The sequence below is a fragment of the Vigna angularis genome, chromosome 2, assembly GCF_016808095.1.
Source record: "Vigna angularis cultivar LongXiaoDou No.4 chromosome 2, ASM1680809v1, whole genome shotgun sequence".
Classification (NCBI taxonomy): domain Eukaryota; kingdom Viridiplantae; phylum Streptophyta; class Magnoliopsida; order Fabales; family Fabaceae; genus Vigna; species Vigna angularis.
Genome location: NC_068971.1, coordinates 45,956,453 through 45,973,456, shown reverse-complemented (window position 1 = coordinate 45,973,456; position 17,004 = coordinate 45,956,453). Strand labels below are relative to the sequence as shown.

Here is a 17,004-nt window from a genome sequence, read left to right as displayed (position 1 = left end):
TAAATTCATTAAGAAACATAAAGTTACATAATACACAAAACAATTCAAAGTGACTTTTAGTGAGATTAAGCCCTCTCATGTCCATATATTTGATTTTTTTTAAGAAAAAATATTTAACAGCGTGTTTTAAAATTGTATCCAAAAAGTTAAATATTTAAAAATTAAAAAAATAATCATAAAATAAAAGTTGCGTCCGAAAATAATCTTTCTAAACTTAATATATGACCCCGAACTTATTTATTGTTGCAACTAATGAGAAAACCAAAATGCTTAACAAACTGAAATGTTATACAGCCAGTAATATTATTGCACCTAATTATGTTTTATATGTTCGTGTATTGATTTCATTTGTTAAATTTAATTATATTAATGATTAAATGAGATATCAAACTTATTGAATATAATATACTTTTACACTGACATTTTCTTTAAGATGATAGCTAAACGTCTGTTAAAATGATAATAATTAAAAATGAGTAAATCAATTTTGTTAATAAAGTTATATTAATAGTATTAAATATTAAAAAATAGTATGTATACTCACAGTATAAATAATTTGTAGTCTACATCTAATTTACAAATCTATTGCGAATAATGTATTTATTTGTTTGTACAATAATTATCTCAAAATCTCATACCAAATAATTATTTATAATCATTTAACATTACAAATTACAAATTCTTAAAATATTAAACTTTGAATGAAAATGTCCTCTTCTCACTTTATACACAGGAACATAGCAATACCAATAATGGAAAATTACGTATACAGCAGTTTATTCTTCTCAGAAATCTAGAAACTTGATGACGGGGATTCCGTAGAGAGAAATAGAGTGAAAGGGGAAGGTGATGTTAAGAAACTTTGCAGAACTCACGAGTTTTGGACTGAAATTACAACAATTTTGGAGGCAAAGCAAGCAATGGGCAACGCTCAATCACCATCCAACAATGATCCTCGATATGTTTCTGCAGCCAGGTTCCTCTTTTTCTTTCACCACACTTAATTTCACAAATTCATTTCAATAGATTGATTTCCAAAAGCTTTGCAGAGCTTTTACTCAAAAGGAACTTGAAGACTTGAGGTCTCTGTTCAATCATCTGGCAGCTCAATCACAGAATAACGCCAAATGCATCTCTCCCTCAGTTTTTCAGGTTTCTTTTGCAATCCAATGATTAATTGTCTTCGTAATAACCCACTTTTATTATCCCTAAAACACATAAAAGATTTGTTTTTGGGGGTTGTAGTCATATTTTGGACTTCATGGACCTCTTGGGGAGAGGATGTTTGATTTAGTTACTCAAGAGCGCAAGGATCAAAGGTTAACCTTTGAGGACCTCGTTGTTGCTAAAGTGAGTTCTGGCTTTCCTCATCGTTTTTTGTTGGTGTTGTCTCAAAATTAGGACATATTTATCGTGGTGTCATGCATCCAATATATGTTGGGTTGTTTTTCATGTTGCAGGCTACTTATGAGAAAGGGACAAAAGATGAAATTGAAGAATACATCTTTCGCCTATTAGACGTATCTGGAGATAATTTTATAACGAGGTAGGATGCTGGTCTGATCATATACAAGCCTCCATTTAGTTCAAAATAATTATGTATTAAAGCTAGTTTGCCTATCTGCTAGTTTAAATTCACATACTTTTCTTCGCGGATAAGTAAAATTTAGTCACTTTATATATAGATATCTCTCGTTTTGTTCAGTTCTACAATTGATATTTCTTTAGAAGTTATTTTGTCAGCCTGGTTGATGTTCTGTTTATGTTTCTAACGAAGGACAAAGGATTATAAGATGTGTGAATTTTATGTTTAAGGATAGGTTCATCCATTTGAAATTCGGTTTTAAAAGTTATTTTGCTTTTGCTATCCCCTCTTAAATTCATGTATATATATTTGATATGCAGGTCTGATTTGAAAATTGTTATGATCGCCATTTTTAACAATATATTATGCATAAAAGATTCTCAGGATAGATCAAGTTCACATGAAGACATTGTTAACATATTTCTGAATGCTGCAAAATTCTCCATGCATAATGAAGGGGGCACCGAGGAGACTATGTCTTTTGAAGATTTCAGAAACTGGTGTACTCATCTCCCATCTGTGAAGAAGCTTCTTGGAAGCCTACTACTGCCACCTGGTTCAGGTATTGCAGCACTTAATTTCCAAATTTTTTGTTATTGACTTATTTTTTTACAATTTTATCTGAAATATAACATAACAAAATCATTATCACGGAGTTATGAGAAGGCGGACTGCAGATTGGTTGGGTTGTTTGTTTCATGTAAATTGAACTTTCCTGTTGTTTATGATTTTCCCTCTCCCAAATTGTACAATGTCAGTCCTGAAGTTGGGATAAAAGAGGAAGCTGTGCTGGACAGTCAAGAGCCAATGTAATACTTTGTCTAACCATTTGTGTCATGGATCAATGATACAACTACTCTAGTGTTAGGTTGTTACTTTTAAGTATGCTTGTATGTATTAAGCTGAAATTTCGTTAAATGTTAGCCATTTACCATCCAGATTTAGTTTTAATATTTGTTTTTTTCCTTGATGTGTCATAAGAATATCATTTGTTTCAGAACTTAAATTACTGGAACTCCTATAGGTGTAGTTGGTACCATGATTAGGAGGATGAACTACATATGCCTTCAAAAATCATGTGGGACTAATAAAATGCTGCAAAGTTAGTTGTCGAGATCTATATCTGGTTCATAGGTAAGGTAAAGTTAGAAGAAAAAATAGGGTGGGTAGTATTGTTGATTACGATTGACAGAATGATGTGGGGAATGTAAGGGGAGAAACCATTCAAAAGGTTATAACGATTCACTAGTATTTTGGTGTCTATAGAGCCCAATGCTATTTATTGATTCACTTGACAAACACCATTTAGTGGGATAAGGCTTGGTTGATGTTGTTTATATTGTAATAGTAGTTGTGTTAGTCTTCTCATTATCCACCATTTTTTTATCAGTGCAATTTATTTGACCTACCTAAAACAAAACGTTTTGACTAAAATAGTGATATTTCTTCTGTTAGACTAGTTATTGAGTAATATTAGATAAAAATAGCAATTAATGGTGATGATCTGTGCAGCGCACTTGAGAAGCTTGGCTAAATGGCTACCGGTGACCTAAGAACAATTCTTTGCCTGATATATAATTTTGGAAACTGTTCTTATAGTTTCCAAAAACACTTTTATGTTAATTGTAAATTTTTTTTTTCTAACTGTTTGCACAACTCAAATGTATCTGTTAGACTGTTACACAGACACATGCAATTCATTAAACTATTGGCTTCACATTATGACTGTATTCATTTCATTACCATTTTCTTAGATCAAATGCTACTGAATTAGTTTTGAGCAAAGTTCACCATATATGATTAGCATATATTCTTATTCCAATGTTTTTCTTTTTTCTAGGACGACCTGGTTCTCAGATTCCTAAACTATTAACTTCAACGGCTATTGATCCTAACATTATACTTTTAAGAAAGGAATATGCTTGGCATATTCGAGGCGCACTCTCTCAGCATGACCTGGAAGATTGGAATCTTTTGTATCATAGTTCTGTTAATGGTCTTAGTTTTAATACATTCTTGGGCAACATTTCGTAAGTATATCGTCTTTTTCCTTTGAAGCATCCTACTGCTCTAAATTAGTAGATTCCTAGACACTTTGCACATAAAAACAAAATTGTGGAAATTTGCTAGAGTGGATTGTGAATGGCTTGGCTTTTTAACTATAACAATGTCTCCAGTATATTTAAATATTGAAGTGTTGCAGGCTTTATGTGCTGGTTGTACTGCTACTTCGTTTAGTGCTTTTAATGCAGTATATTCCTCAGAAAGTTTTCATTTGAGATATCTAAAATACTGCAAGCATTCGGTACAACCGATGGACTATAATTGGTTTATTGTTAGATTTAAAAGCCAATAGTTTTATGCATAGGTTTTAGTATTTGTTAGGAGCTTTGTTATTACAATACAAAGTTAAAGGCTCTGAATTAACTTATAGTTAAATTTTATTGTACAATAAGAATGAATAGTTTGTCAATTTGAAATCCGTATTTGACTTTTAATTTTAATTGCAGAAATCATGCAGGCCCAACTGTGTTAATTATTAAGGACAAAGAGGGTTATATATATGGAGGGTATGCTTCTCAACCATGGGAGCGACATGCTGATTTTTATGGAGACATGAAATGTTACCTTTTTCAACTAAATCCAGTGGCTTCTATATTCAGGCCGACTGGAGCAAACAATAATCTGCAATGGGTAACTACTGTCTACTTGAATCAAAGATTCTAGAATGCTAGTTTTAACGTCCCTTTATTATATGTTGAACTCTAATTGTTAAACTGTGTCTGTATTTTGTATTGGCATTATAAAGTTGGTTAAGGTTCTGTTTCTGGTTAAAATTTTCAGTAAATATTAAAAATAAAATAAAATAAGAAGGTAAAAAAGTATCGATCTTTTATAAGTTAAAACCAGCCTATGCGGTCCAATTTTTATAAGAGTTCATTCATCTAACTTCTCCAAAAGCATTACAATTTATGCTAAGCTTATGATCTATCTAATAAAACTCTTAAGTAACATTGGTGCTGCAATTTGAACAAGGGAAATTAGTCCTGAATTCTACATGATTTTCACTCTGTAGTAAATATTATATTGGAAAGACTAGTTTTGTTGAAATCATTTCACGTTTGAACAATAATAATTTGCCAAATGTGAGCTGCAAGGTGTTGGGCTTCCTATCAGTTTCAACTGCTTTTTTGTATGTTGGAGGTTAAGCATGATCAAATTTTTTTTAGTGTTGTTATAGCAGAAAGGTAGCTCTATGGTTAGCCAAGTCTTACCAGCAAGATCGTTTGACACAATTTTATAAGGAAGATTAGTAAAATGCTTGAATAGGTTCCGTTCATTCCAAGGCAGAACAGTGATCACACTGTACACGTTGGATTGGATTTTAATTGGTAACGATGTATTTAAAAGAGTTTATATATTTTTATTTAACTCTTGAAAATATGTATTGTAGTGTGCTATCAACTTCACTTCAGAGGACATTCCAAATGGCATTGGTTTTGGGGGACGAGTCAATCACTTTGGTTTGTTTGTATCAGCAAACTTTGATCAAGGACATACATTTTCGTGTACCACGTTTGGTAGCCCTTGCCTCTCCAAGACTAATCGTATATTGCCAGAAGTAATAGAATGCTGGGGAGTGACTCAAGTTGCAACACAAGACAAGCATGATGCTGTTAAAGGCACTGTTCTGGAGAGGTTCAAGGAAGATCGCAATATGCTTAAAATGGTCGGGCTTGCAAATTCCAGCGAGTAGAGTATTGCATGAGTGTCATATACTGGCCTTTTCATCATTGTTCATCTCATCAGAAAAACAAATTTATGCAGCAAGTCTTTGTTAAATAACATATTGTGAATCTGTTTTTTTGTTATTCTTTTTTGTACTTTTAGAATAGTGAAATATATACATGTACTTTCTTCACACTCTCTTTGCTAATTAAAAATTAATGATAGTAACAATTTGTAATGAGAAATGGGATTAACTTACCTATTATTACACACTTTTAACAATAACTGAATTTTATTGAAAATCATAGAACTAAGTTTTATTAATATCAAATGAGAAACACTCGTGATTTTATAGCTTTTAATAAATTTTTACTTATAAACAAAGTGTATTGCAGAGTTCGAGAGACTTAGCAATACCATGGTTTTTAAAAGAGATGAACCAGGAAAAATTGCACTGCGGCCCTCGTGAGGCCCACTTAATAATCTGAGCTTATAAGACTATGCATATGGTTTTTAATCCTGTAAGAAAAATAAGCTCATATACAAATAACTAAATTCATAGGATCCAACCTTAGAAAGATTGATTTCTGTTTGATTAATTGATTGTGAGGAATTAAAATTGTTGCTAATTTTCTAAAATGTACGACGATACTTTGTATTGAAATTATGATAGTGAGTGTTTCAGTTGAATTAAAAATAGTTGTTTGTGGAACTCATTAGTTATAGCAAGATTGTTTAATGTAATCTATCTGAGCTACATTTTGAACTAAACAATAGTGACTTTGAGCTAAGATAGAGACAAAGTTGTCTATACAGATAAATTGGATAATGAGATATGGTTAGATAGTGTTTGACTTTTGATATGGTATTGAAAGGTATCCTAAATTTGGGTATTACAAATTTTACTTTAATATTTCATTAAAAAAATGTTAAATAACAGAGCTTTACCAATTATTTTAAAAATGTTATCTATTTTTGTAATTTGAAAAAAATATTAGTTTTATAGAAAAAACTTGTAATAGAATGTCACATAGTGTAATACCATTAAAATATACTAAATTAATGTATAATATACTTTATTTTCAATTCAATTCTCTCCTATTATTAAATAAAATATTGATATGATGGAAGTTACTTTGATTAAGTGTTTACATTAAAGTGTATAAACATTAATATTTTCATACTAGATCTTAAATGATAAAAATGATTTGTTTAATTAGAAATGAATAAGTTCCAAACAATAATTGACTATTTTACTTAAGATGATATTACTTCAAACGACACTGGATTGTTTAGTCATAAGTAATTATATTTTAAATAATATTTGGTTGTTTAGTTATAAGTGAATGTATTTTAAACAACGCTGAGTTGTTTATCTGTAAGTGATTGATGTTTAAATATTTGGTTATTAAGTTAAGACTGTTATTCAAATAATATTCAATTATAGTTAAAAGTGATTGAATTCCAAACAATATTTGATTTTTTTAGTCAAAAGTAATTAAGGTCAAGATAATATTCATATTGTATTTGCAGTGTTAGACTACTTAGTAAAATTTGATCACGTTGGTAAAAAAACTAAACATAGAATATATTAACAGAAAAATCAATATAAAAATACAAAAAAGTAAATATTTCTCTATCTTTATCTATTTTGAACTGTATATCATTAGTGTTTTCTCTTTGGTAAATATCATGTTCATGTCACATAATTAATCTCAATTTACATCCATTTGCATTTCACAACTCATTATTCATAACTACATTATTTATACAACATAATTCATTTAATACAAAAAAAAAACAAATCAATTATGTATGCACACTTACACACATAGAATAAAAAATATAGTAACATAGACACAAACACTAACATAGAGACACACAAAAAAATATATAAAGAAAAAAATACTAACACATACACATTTATTTAATTTAAAAAACTCCTTTTCAAAGTTTTTAAGTTCTTTTATGAATTTTAGTTTGAATGAAAATATCTTTACTTGAACCAAAATCATTCTTATCTCGATTTAATAAAAAAGATTGAATCCTCTCAAACCTTTCACCATAGAAAAAGAATTATGCTTGAGTAAAAATTACCAAAATTAAACCCCTCCTCTTATCTACAAATTTGCTTGAATAAAAAAATGCGTAAACTAAATAAGATTTGTGTAAAATTAATACAACCAAAATTAAATAAGAATTATTTAATTCAATAAAAATGAAATTAGTTCAAACTTAAAATATTCTACGTAATCCTAAAAAGAGTAAAATTCATTTATTCACTACTTATTCATTTATTTCTATCTAACAACCAATTAAAGGTAACTATCAATTATTCAGACCAAAACATAATCTCATCAAAATACAACTACAAATTTAAATCATTTTATCAAAATTTTGAACACTTCCACATTTTTATTTAAGTCAATATTTTAAAACCTAACCTTTGTTGTTGATAAAAAAATAAAGAACAAATTATTGACATTCTTTTTAAATTATAAATTTGGGTAGATCTTAAAAAAATTATTCAATATTTTAATTATATGTAAAAAATTATTATGTTTTAATAAAATGTTTGTAATTATATAAAGTGAACGAGATACTAATCAATGAGTGAATAGTATATATACATAAGTGCAATATGAAATAAGAAATAATTAAAGTCATATAAATGAGATAAAATTGTAAAATATAATAATATCATCAATAAGTCCCCATCTCTCACTTTTTCTTCAGATCCCACCAACAAATAAGTAGTAAGAGTTTCCTTTTCAAGTAATTGTCATCCTTTTTCACTATTATTTTCTTAATACTAATAGTTAAATTTATTTATGGTAACAATGGCAATAAACCTTAAAATTTTGAAATATATGTTACCAAAGTTAATTAAGCACGTTTTATTATTTAAAATAATATTTACATAAGATAGTAACAAAAAATTAGTATAATATATCTGATATATTTGTACCGATACTATTTAATACAAAGGAAGATATACTTAATATATTTATACTTTTGGTTTTAATTGTAATTATGTTTGTATATTTTTCTAATCCTTTTTAGTTTTTTATTATTTTTATAATTTTATTTATTTAATTTTTAATTATCAACAATTGGATTGTTAACTTATCTATAATTTCATTACAGAAAAGAAAAACTAAATAAGCTATACATATGATTTATTATACTCTATAACAGTAGCATTTTCATGAGAGGAAAGAGCAACTGTATATTGGATGGATATGGAATAGATGGTTTATAATTAATTCAATAAAAAGAAAGTCCTTATTTTGCTATTTTCGTTGTACACCTTCCTTAATTATACCTAACAAAATGGGCTCTTAAAAAGGCCCAACACAATCACGTGATATCTTAATCCTTTGGGCCTACAAAATCCCGTAGTTGATGGTAATAATAAATTAAATCATGCAACAGTTAAAATACAGCATATTAATTAACCTCAAAATAACTCCATAAATGTTAACTAAGAGGATTGGTATCAACTCTTTTCCTTAAAAAATTTTAAAAAATAAATAATTTAATGCAAGTACACACCGGCACTATGAAAACTTTCATATTTTCAATCAATTAGAAAACGTTATTAATATAATTTCTAGGCAAATTACAGTAAAAATCAATAAATTTTTTATTCATGTAGCTCTATAATTGATAAAAGTATTTTTTTTATGCAGTGTAATTTATTTTTTCTAAATATAAATATAGAAATATGCCCAGTCAATATTTATTACTTTTTCTTTTAGTTTTGTGAATTTTATTCGTTTAAGAGAATAGAAAAAATAAAAGAAAAAGAATGTATATAAGAAAATGAAAGATGAAGTTAATAAGTAGACGAATTAAAACGTCTTTACTCTAAAAAATTAAAATGACCAATCGCATGATGAATTTCTTTTACAGATTTAAGACAGGGCTATACAATTTGAAACGGAAAATCCATTTTAGGAAGATTATTTTGGAACCTATATTGTGCTTTGCTTCTATCCTAAAAGATTTACATGTCTACTTATAATTTATGTCAACATATAATGGAATTTTGGATTTGTTTTAAACAATTCATTTTTTTATTATATTTTAAAATGTTAACATTTTAAATTTCAAAATTATCATCGTATTATACATTCATTTAAAATCTTATACTAGACATCAATATATAGAATAATAATACATATTTTTATTTAAATAAATATATAATTGATTCAACTTAATAAAGTAGGATATCATAATAAAAATTAGATATATAAAGACAATGACGTCTATGCTTGCTTTAGCTTTAAATAAATAAATAAAAATGAAAAACTTACTCTTTGTAACTTTAAACAGGTATACTGCTTTCAAAAAACTAAAACAGCAAAAACAACTTATAAGAAAATTTGTAATAGTTGATATATATTACTATTTATAATAGCAAAACAATGGTAATAATAAGAATAGTATAGTTTTTTTTTCTTAAAAGGAGGTAAAGTTATATAGTGTTTATGATCTAAATAGTATAATATATAATAATTATATGTATAAGGTCATTGTTAACTGGTCACTGTTGGCTGAAGTAGATAAGGTCGGAATACAATTAATAAATGATGTAAAACTAATAAATGTAGCTTTTATTATTTTCTTAAAGAATTTTGAAAATATACAGTTTACAATTGTTCAAATATCTTTATTCTTCATTTAACCTTTCATTTATTAATTATAAAGAAAAAGATAATGAAACATGCCCATTTAGCTAACTGTTGCTGTATGCAATAATGTCACTTGAATGCATAAATCTTGTTAGCGACATTTAATTTGGAGAATTGAGTTTGAGTAATTCATTAAAATATTTTGTTGGAGTAATATTATGTCCTTTTATAATTTCTTCAACTAATCTTTCCAAATTTTTATAAAATTGTCTATAATTCATAACAAAAATAAAATCTACAAAATGGGAAGATTAATAAAATTATAGTGCTATATATATATGTATAGCTTAACTTAGTTACTATTTATAAACATGTAAAAGTTTGGTTTTAAACTCTCTATTTACTATCTCTTACGTATATGACGTGACACCATTAGATCTTGTGTATTGAGATAGAAAAATATATTTTTAACAACTTTTTTTTTCTTTTGAGAGATTAAGAAATTGTTTAATTTTTATTTTCCAACTAAAAGGTATCCGTAATTTTTATTTTCAATTAAAATCTCATTAAAAACAATAATATCTGAAAATTCAAAGTTAAACATAATTTTAACATAATTAAGAAGAATATTTGTTTAAAAAATGTATGTAGTACAAAAAATGTATGTAGCAACTTTATATCTTTTGTGACATTTATTTTCCTACGAGAACATATTTATTGGTATTATTGATCACCAACTTAGTTTAACTAAGAATGTTGTAATTTTAATTAAAATAAATATAATATTATGTGCTTTAAAAATAAAATAAATTTGAAAGATCTTTATCTTATCTGAATGGTCAGTCCTTTTAGACAATAGTTCCATCATCAAATAATTGATTGATCTCTCTCCATGTGCTGTGTTTGGTTAAATAAATAAATATATATATATATATATATATATATATATGAATGTGCGTGACCATTGACCATATACAGATAAAGATATAATAATTGTTGCATATAATTAATGAAATCCAGAATCAATTTGATCCTCTTATATTTTTCAATATCAAGGAAAAAATTGTTAGAGAAGTAAAGACATTTTTTTCCTGCTATTGAAATGTTAAAATCATATTTAAAATTTTGAATGAAGCAAGATCATATTAATCTAGATTTATAGTGGATAATATGAAAAGAACTACAAATATTGTTGCTACGAGTATAAAATAAAGCAAATGAATATTTTAATATTTAATTATCTAAACGAACCTCAGTATCATAAGAATCAGTCTTTAACTTTCCATTAAAATATACCGTGGCTTGTTCAAAAATCAAAACACTAATATATAGTGTGGTTGGTGTCATTCAAGAAAACTGTTACAAGCTAATGGTTAGTTTTTGAGTTCATTCTATTAGTATTAATTAGTATAACTTTTCCTTAACAAAAATTAAACTCAATATAAATATTACACATTTACGTACATATATATTATCTTGTAATAAATGTTATTACAGTGTACAGAGTAATATCACTGTTAACATATATACAGCAATTATTATTAAAATTGGTAACCTTTTTATTCATAATTTATTTCTTATTAATACGAAATAAAAAGAATGTTAACGTAATATATATACATTCGTCTCTCTCTCTCTCTCTCTCTCTCTCTATATATATATATATATATATATATATATATATATATATTCATCAACAGATTAAAAAAATTTAAAATGTAGCTTTACAGCCAACAGCACGACACACATTTTCATTTAAGGAAAGGCCTAGTTAGCCAGTGGTACATTGTTGCATTAGAGAGGAAACAGTGTTGAGTTTTCCATCCTCACGATGTAGTAGAAAAACCAGAAAGCAGTGAGAAAATAGATAAACTATAGCTTAATTATTTCAGCATATATCAGTAGAAGCAGGAAATGCGCAGAAAGGGATATTGGTAGCCATGATTAAGCATGGTTGTTGCTGTTGATGTTGTTGGTGCAGTTATCCATGAGACCATTCAGCACTGAATTGAATGACATGTTGGTGGTGCTATAACCACCGTCCAGAACAAGGTTAACTCCACTCACGAACTTCGCCTCGTCGCTGCACAAATATAACGCAGCTTTTGCTATGTCTTCAGCTTCAAGAACCGTCCCTTTCAACACTGCAACCTTGCACAGCAATTCCTGCGTCTCCTTCTTGTTCATCTTCAACGCCTCGTTCAGCATCGGAGTGGGAATGCCACCTGGACAAACGCAATTCACTCTGATCCCATGCTGCCCCAGTTCAACGCACAGGTTCTTCATCAGTCCCACCACTGCGTGCTTTGAAACGGCGTAAGCATGCGACGTTTCGCCACCCAGAAGCGAAGCAATGCTCGAAGTGAAGAGAATCACCCCTCTCTTCGCTGGAACCATGAACCTCGCCGCATGCTTGGAGCCCAAGAAAGCTCCGTACACATTAACCTCGAGAACTCTTTTGAAATCTTCCTCATCGGATTCTACTACGGATCTGTTCGAGTCTCCCGAGATGCCGGCATTATTGAACATTATGTCGAGTTTTCCGTATTTGGTTATGGCGACTTCCACCACGTTTTTGACGTCCGAGTCGCTTGTTACGTCGCAGTGAAGGTAGTGAATGGGACTGTTCGTGGTGAAGGTTTTGCAGAGGGAGTGGCCTAAAGCATCTTGCACGTCTGCAATGATCACTTTGGCACCGTGTTGGAGGAATAGTTTGGCGGTGGCGGCTCCGATGCCGCTAGCTCCTCCGGTGATTATCGCCACTTTTCCTTCAAGCCTACAAGGTTCCAGATTGTCATTATTAGGAAGAACACAGAACTTATATTAGATCTCTTCGCTATTTTCTTTTCAAAATCATTTTTGTGGAGGTTATTGCATGAGTTGACGTGAGTCTCCACTATCAATCAACAAATTACTCCTTTTTGGGGGTAGCCAATTTTTGTAAAAATTTGCTTTTAGTAGAGATTTCTTTTATATTTATATATAACTTGGTCCAATTTTTCGATGAAAATCAATTATGATGTATAACTTGGATGGATGTTTTCCTATATGGCATGTTAAGAAAAACTCAAATATTTTCTTTATGTATTCTTGAAAGTAACCTTTTAAGAAGAATAATATAAAAAGAATAAAGAATTAAGATGAGTTGAAGATAGGGAAGTTTTTTAAAGATGGGAAAATAGTTTCTGAAAATAATAAAGAAAGAAGGGTTTAATATGAGAAATTTACCTTTTGGAAAGTGAAGCCATGGAGAGGGAGTTGATGAAATAGGAGGAACAATGTAAGCAATGAAAATGTTGAATGAACGATAATATATGGAGACTTTATAAAGGGTTTAGAGAAGTTAGATAAATGAAGACCACCGGCCAACATCATCAAACAACTACTTTCATTTAATGCTGTCAAGTCACAGAACAACATAAACCAATGGACATTACATAACTATCGGGTTTTCAAAATTGAAAAAAGAAACATTTTTATTTATATTGCAAGGTTCTCCAGATTGAGACTATCTCATTTAGAATATACTTTCTACACTCATATAATCAGTTATATATATATATATATATATATATATATATATATATATATATATATATATATATATATATATATATATATATATATATATATATATATATATATATATATATATAAAATTAAGCTTAGAGAATAAAAAAAAAATCGTTGAAACAGTTATAATCAAATTCACTTTAAGTTCTAACAGTCTTAATACTATTTAATAATTATTAATAGATATTCTTATGTTCTTTTTATTAGATAATCTAATTATCTGATTTAATTATATCACTAAGTTTTTTCAATAGATAGTGTGGTACATATAATTTAGAGTCAATCCTCACATAATTTAAATTTAATTATAATATATTCGAAAAGTACAAATGTTTCACACTATATATACGAATTATTATGTATAGTAAGCGTAACAATATATATTAATTTCTTTAATTTAAAAATTATATTTAAGATACATTTTAAATGTTTGTGAGTATTTTTTTTTTCATTCCAACCATTTATCTAAATTTTCAATTTTTATGTTTCTTATTAATTGAATTTTATTAAACTTGTATAATTGTGAACGAGATTCATTGAACTAATTAATCCTTTTACATTTCATAAAGGTGAAAATAAATTCAAACTCACATTAAACCTGAACAAGATAATTTGTATAAATATTGTTGTAGGTATTTAGTTTCTTTTTATTAGCAAGAATTACTATTTATGAAACTCTTTGTTTTTCTTTAAATAGTAAAAAATAGGTTAATTACATGGTGATTTCATTTTTAACACCAAATAATCAAGGTTAAAAATAGGTGGTGACATTTTTTTAATAAGAGTAATTTTTTTTTAAAAATCTAACTCCTTGTGATCAAACTTAAAAAGTCTCATTATATTGAAAGGCCTAGAAGTCCAACATAAATGAGTCTTTTTTACCTTTCATCATAAGGGATCCAATAATGAGTTTTTGAAATGTTGCTTGTAATTTTCTTTTTCACTTCTTCTTTCCCATAAAACTTGTGTGTGACTTTTCTCCTCTGGCGACAACAGGCATGGCAGAGACTTCATTAGTGACAAAAAACTCTTTTCTTCATCTTTTATGGATTGTTTCTTGTGGGGAATAATTTTGTCCAATTGAATTATGTTATGCATTGAGTTAGTTGTTTAAACATCTACTTGTTCATATTGAAATTGTGATTATTTTTGAAAAACTCAATAATGTATCCTTTTGTTGTTAATGAGTTGTTTGTGGTGATGGTGGGTGTTTCATGGTAGTTGTTCCGATTGCATTGAAGTTTTGTATATCAAGTGCATAATTGAAGTATGTGCTTTGTATTTTGTGGTTTTTTTAGGGATCTTAATTATGGAATTGTATGAATACTATTGTGATTCTCTTTCATTTTTGTTATTATTTGTGTTTCATGTATGTAGAAGCCATTAGAGAAACCCTTAATTCTGTGACTCTGTAGAAAAATTCTCCAACTAGGGCACAAATTGACTCACTAGAGTTTCGGCGACATACCTGAAGCAATGCCTCAATGTTAGTGTCGATGGAGGTGTATAGTCTGGCAAACACATTGTCGCTAGAGACATTAGAATCGCAGTGCTTCTCGACATCGTATTTGTCATACTTCTTGCAAATGGAATTGACTCTAGTGAGAATGTCAATGACACTCATACTGTGACGGTTCCGAAATCAAACACAAATATCTGACTTGCGATATGGTTGTTGTCGACAACAACCAACTGATAAATACTCCATGAACGAACTATAGAAACTATGATCAAGACAATCAGAGATAAATAACAAGCAGATTTTTAAAATTTCGAAGTTTCGAGAATGTCAAACATGAGAGAATAAAAGAGGGAAATCAAGATGAAAACTTGTGAAAAAATTATATTTCACGAAATATAGATAAACTATATTTATTATTATCTATTATGAAAATATCTAAATAAATACATAGTAAAATATTAAACAATTTATATTATTCTTTATGAATAAAAATTAAATTAGTTTTTTTATCAATTATTTTTCATAAAACTTATTATAAAAAAGAATACAAAATATGTAGATCACATTAAATTCATAATAAATATTATACTTTCCAAAATACAAAACTATACATATTATAAAAAAATATAAATAAATACATGAAAATAAAATATTAAACCACTTATATTATTCTTTATAAAAAATTAAATTAGCTAATTTAATAACAAATATCAAAGAATAATTTACAAAGCTTAATACCTATATACTAATTAGTGTAAAAAAAATTACAACTAATTAGCAATTAATAATTTTGTATATACATTTTATGTTGAATTTTCTCGAAATTTAGGTGGATTTTCACTTCTTGCTTTGACTTTATGAGCACTAATGATGCCATACATTGTGGAATAATTCACCCTATACTTAACATTAACATAGTTACTAGAATATATCTTACAAAATCGATAAAGAAAAAAACTTTACATATACTAAAATCAAGACTCACTATTTCTAAAAAAAGTAAAAAAAAAATTAAATGAAACAAAAATTAAATATTGTACTGTAAGTACTATTATATTTTCTAATCAAATTTAAAGGTTAACTTGAATAATTAACCTGTTTAATACAAAATTTATTAAATTTCAACACTGCCTGTATTCCCATTAATAAAAGGTAAAAGTTTTTTTCCCTCACTACAATGGTAAATACCTTACTTAATTCAATAATATATATTTTTAAGAAAAATCCAAACTTTAATTAATATACGACATTTTTTAGTTACACCATTATAATATGTTTTCTAGTGCAATAATTGGGGTGGACACTTTCTTTTAACGAAATTAATAACGGGACATTTTAAGATGAATATCAGAATATTAGTAAAATTGAATTCAATTTAATACGTATGAATTTAGTGAGTCTTTGTGTGTTTTTTTACTCATAAATGAGAATGACGGCATTATATATATATTATAAAAATAAAATCTTGATTCTTGTTAAACACCAGCACCGACAATAGCTACGTTGGTATATATATAGAATAATTTCTGTTCATAAAACAATTGATAAAGTGTTCTTCCTGCTCCTGGACAGGGAGCCATTTAGTTTTGAGTTTATATTGTAAGAATTCGGTATTTATGTCTTTATCACATCAGCAATGCCAATTGTAAACTGTTCCTTTCATTTCACCTAATTGCCAACTTTTCTTCAAAATGAACAACTTAATACAGAATGTAAATGTCCACCGTCGAGGGGACTAAATTCCCAAGTAAAATTGACTTTTTAATTTTGAAAATCTGTCATTAACGGGAAAGAATACACGCAATCATCAACAATTTCGAACTTCGCAACTGTCATGGAACAAACACCTTTATGAATGAATTGTCGGTGGAATGATTCTTTCAAGAGTATAAAGAAAAGTCAAAAAGAAAACTGTGTAACAATAAATGTTTTCTTTTGAAATTTGGATTATGAACTTAAGTACTGTTGTTTTGCAGGAGCTCTAAGTTGATTTTGACTCGATGAATGAAAAATTTTGG

General features: G+C 28.0%; 2 protein-coding genes across 3 annotated transcripts; one reads left to right on the top strand and one right to left on the bottom strand.

The window, feature by feature from the left end:
- Positions 1-744: 744 nt before the first annotated feature.
- Positions 745-5,507, top strand: LOC108326979 (uncharacterized). Of its 2 annotated transcripts, none has more exons than XM_052873732.1 (8): positions 745-976; positions 1,066-1,152; positions 1,246-1,350; positions 1,461-1,546; positions 1,906-2,147; positions 3,426-3,615; positions 4,096-4,279; positions 5,040-5,507. In XM_052873732.1, exons 3-8 carry the CDS (start codon positions 1,282-1,284, stop codon positions 5,340-5,342), a joined length of 1,074 nt encoding a protein of 357 aa, XP_052729692.1. In that variant the 5' UTR covers positions 745-976; positions 1,066-1,152; positions 1,246-1,281; the 3' UTR covers positions 5,343-5,507. The 2 variants fall into 2 exon arrangements, with proteins under 2 accessions (XP_052729692.1, XP_017416109.1); XM_017560620.1 differs by having other exon boundaries at positions 1,050-1,152.
- Positions 5,508-11,652: 6,145 nt separating this feature from the next.
- On the bottom strand, positions 11,653-15,148 carry LOC108327580 (short chain aldehyde dehydrogenase 1). The gene is made up of 4 exons (XM_017561270.2): positions 14,993-15,148; positions 14,407-14,507; positions 13,180-13,272; positions 11,653-12,727 (listed from the first exon to the last, which is right to left on the bottom strand). Exons 1-4 carry the CDS (start codon positions 15,146-15,148, stop codon positions 11,896-11,898), a joined length of 1,182 nt encoding a protein of 393 aa, XP_017416759.1. The 3' UTR covers positions 11,653-11,895.
- Positions 15,149-17,004: the final 1,856 nt, after the last annotated feature.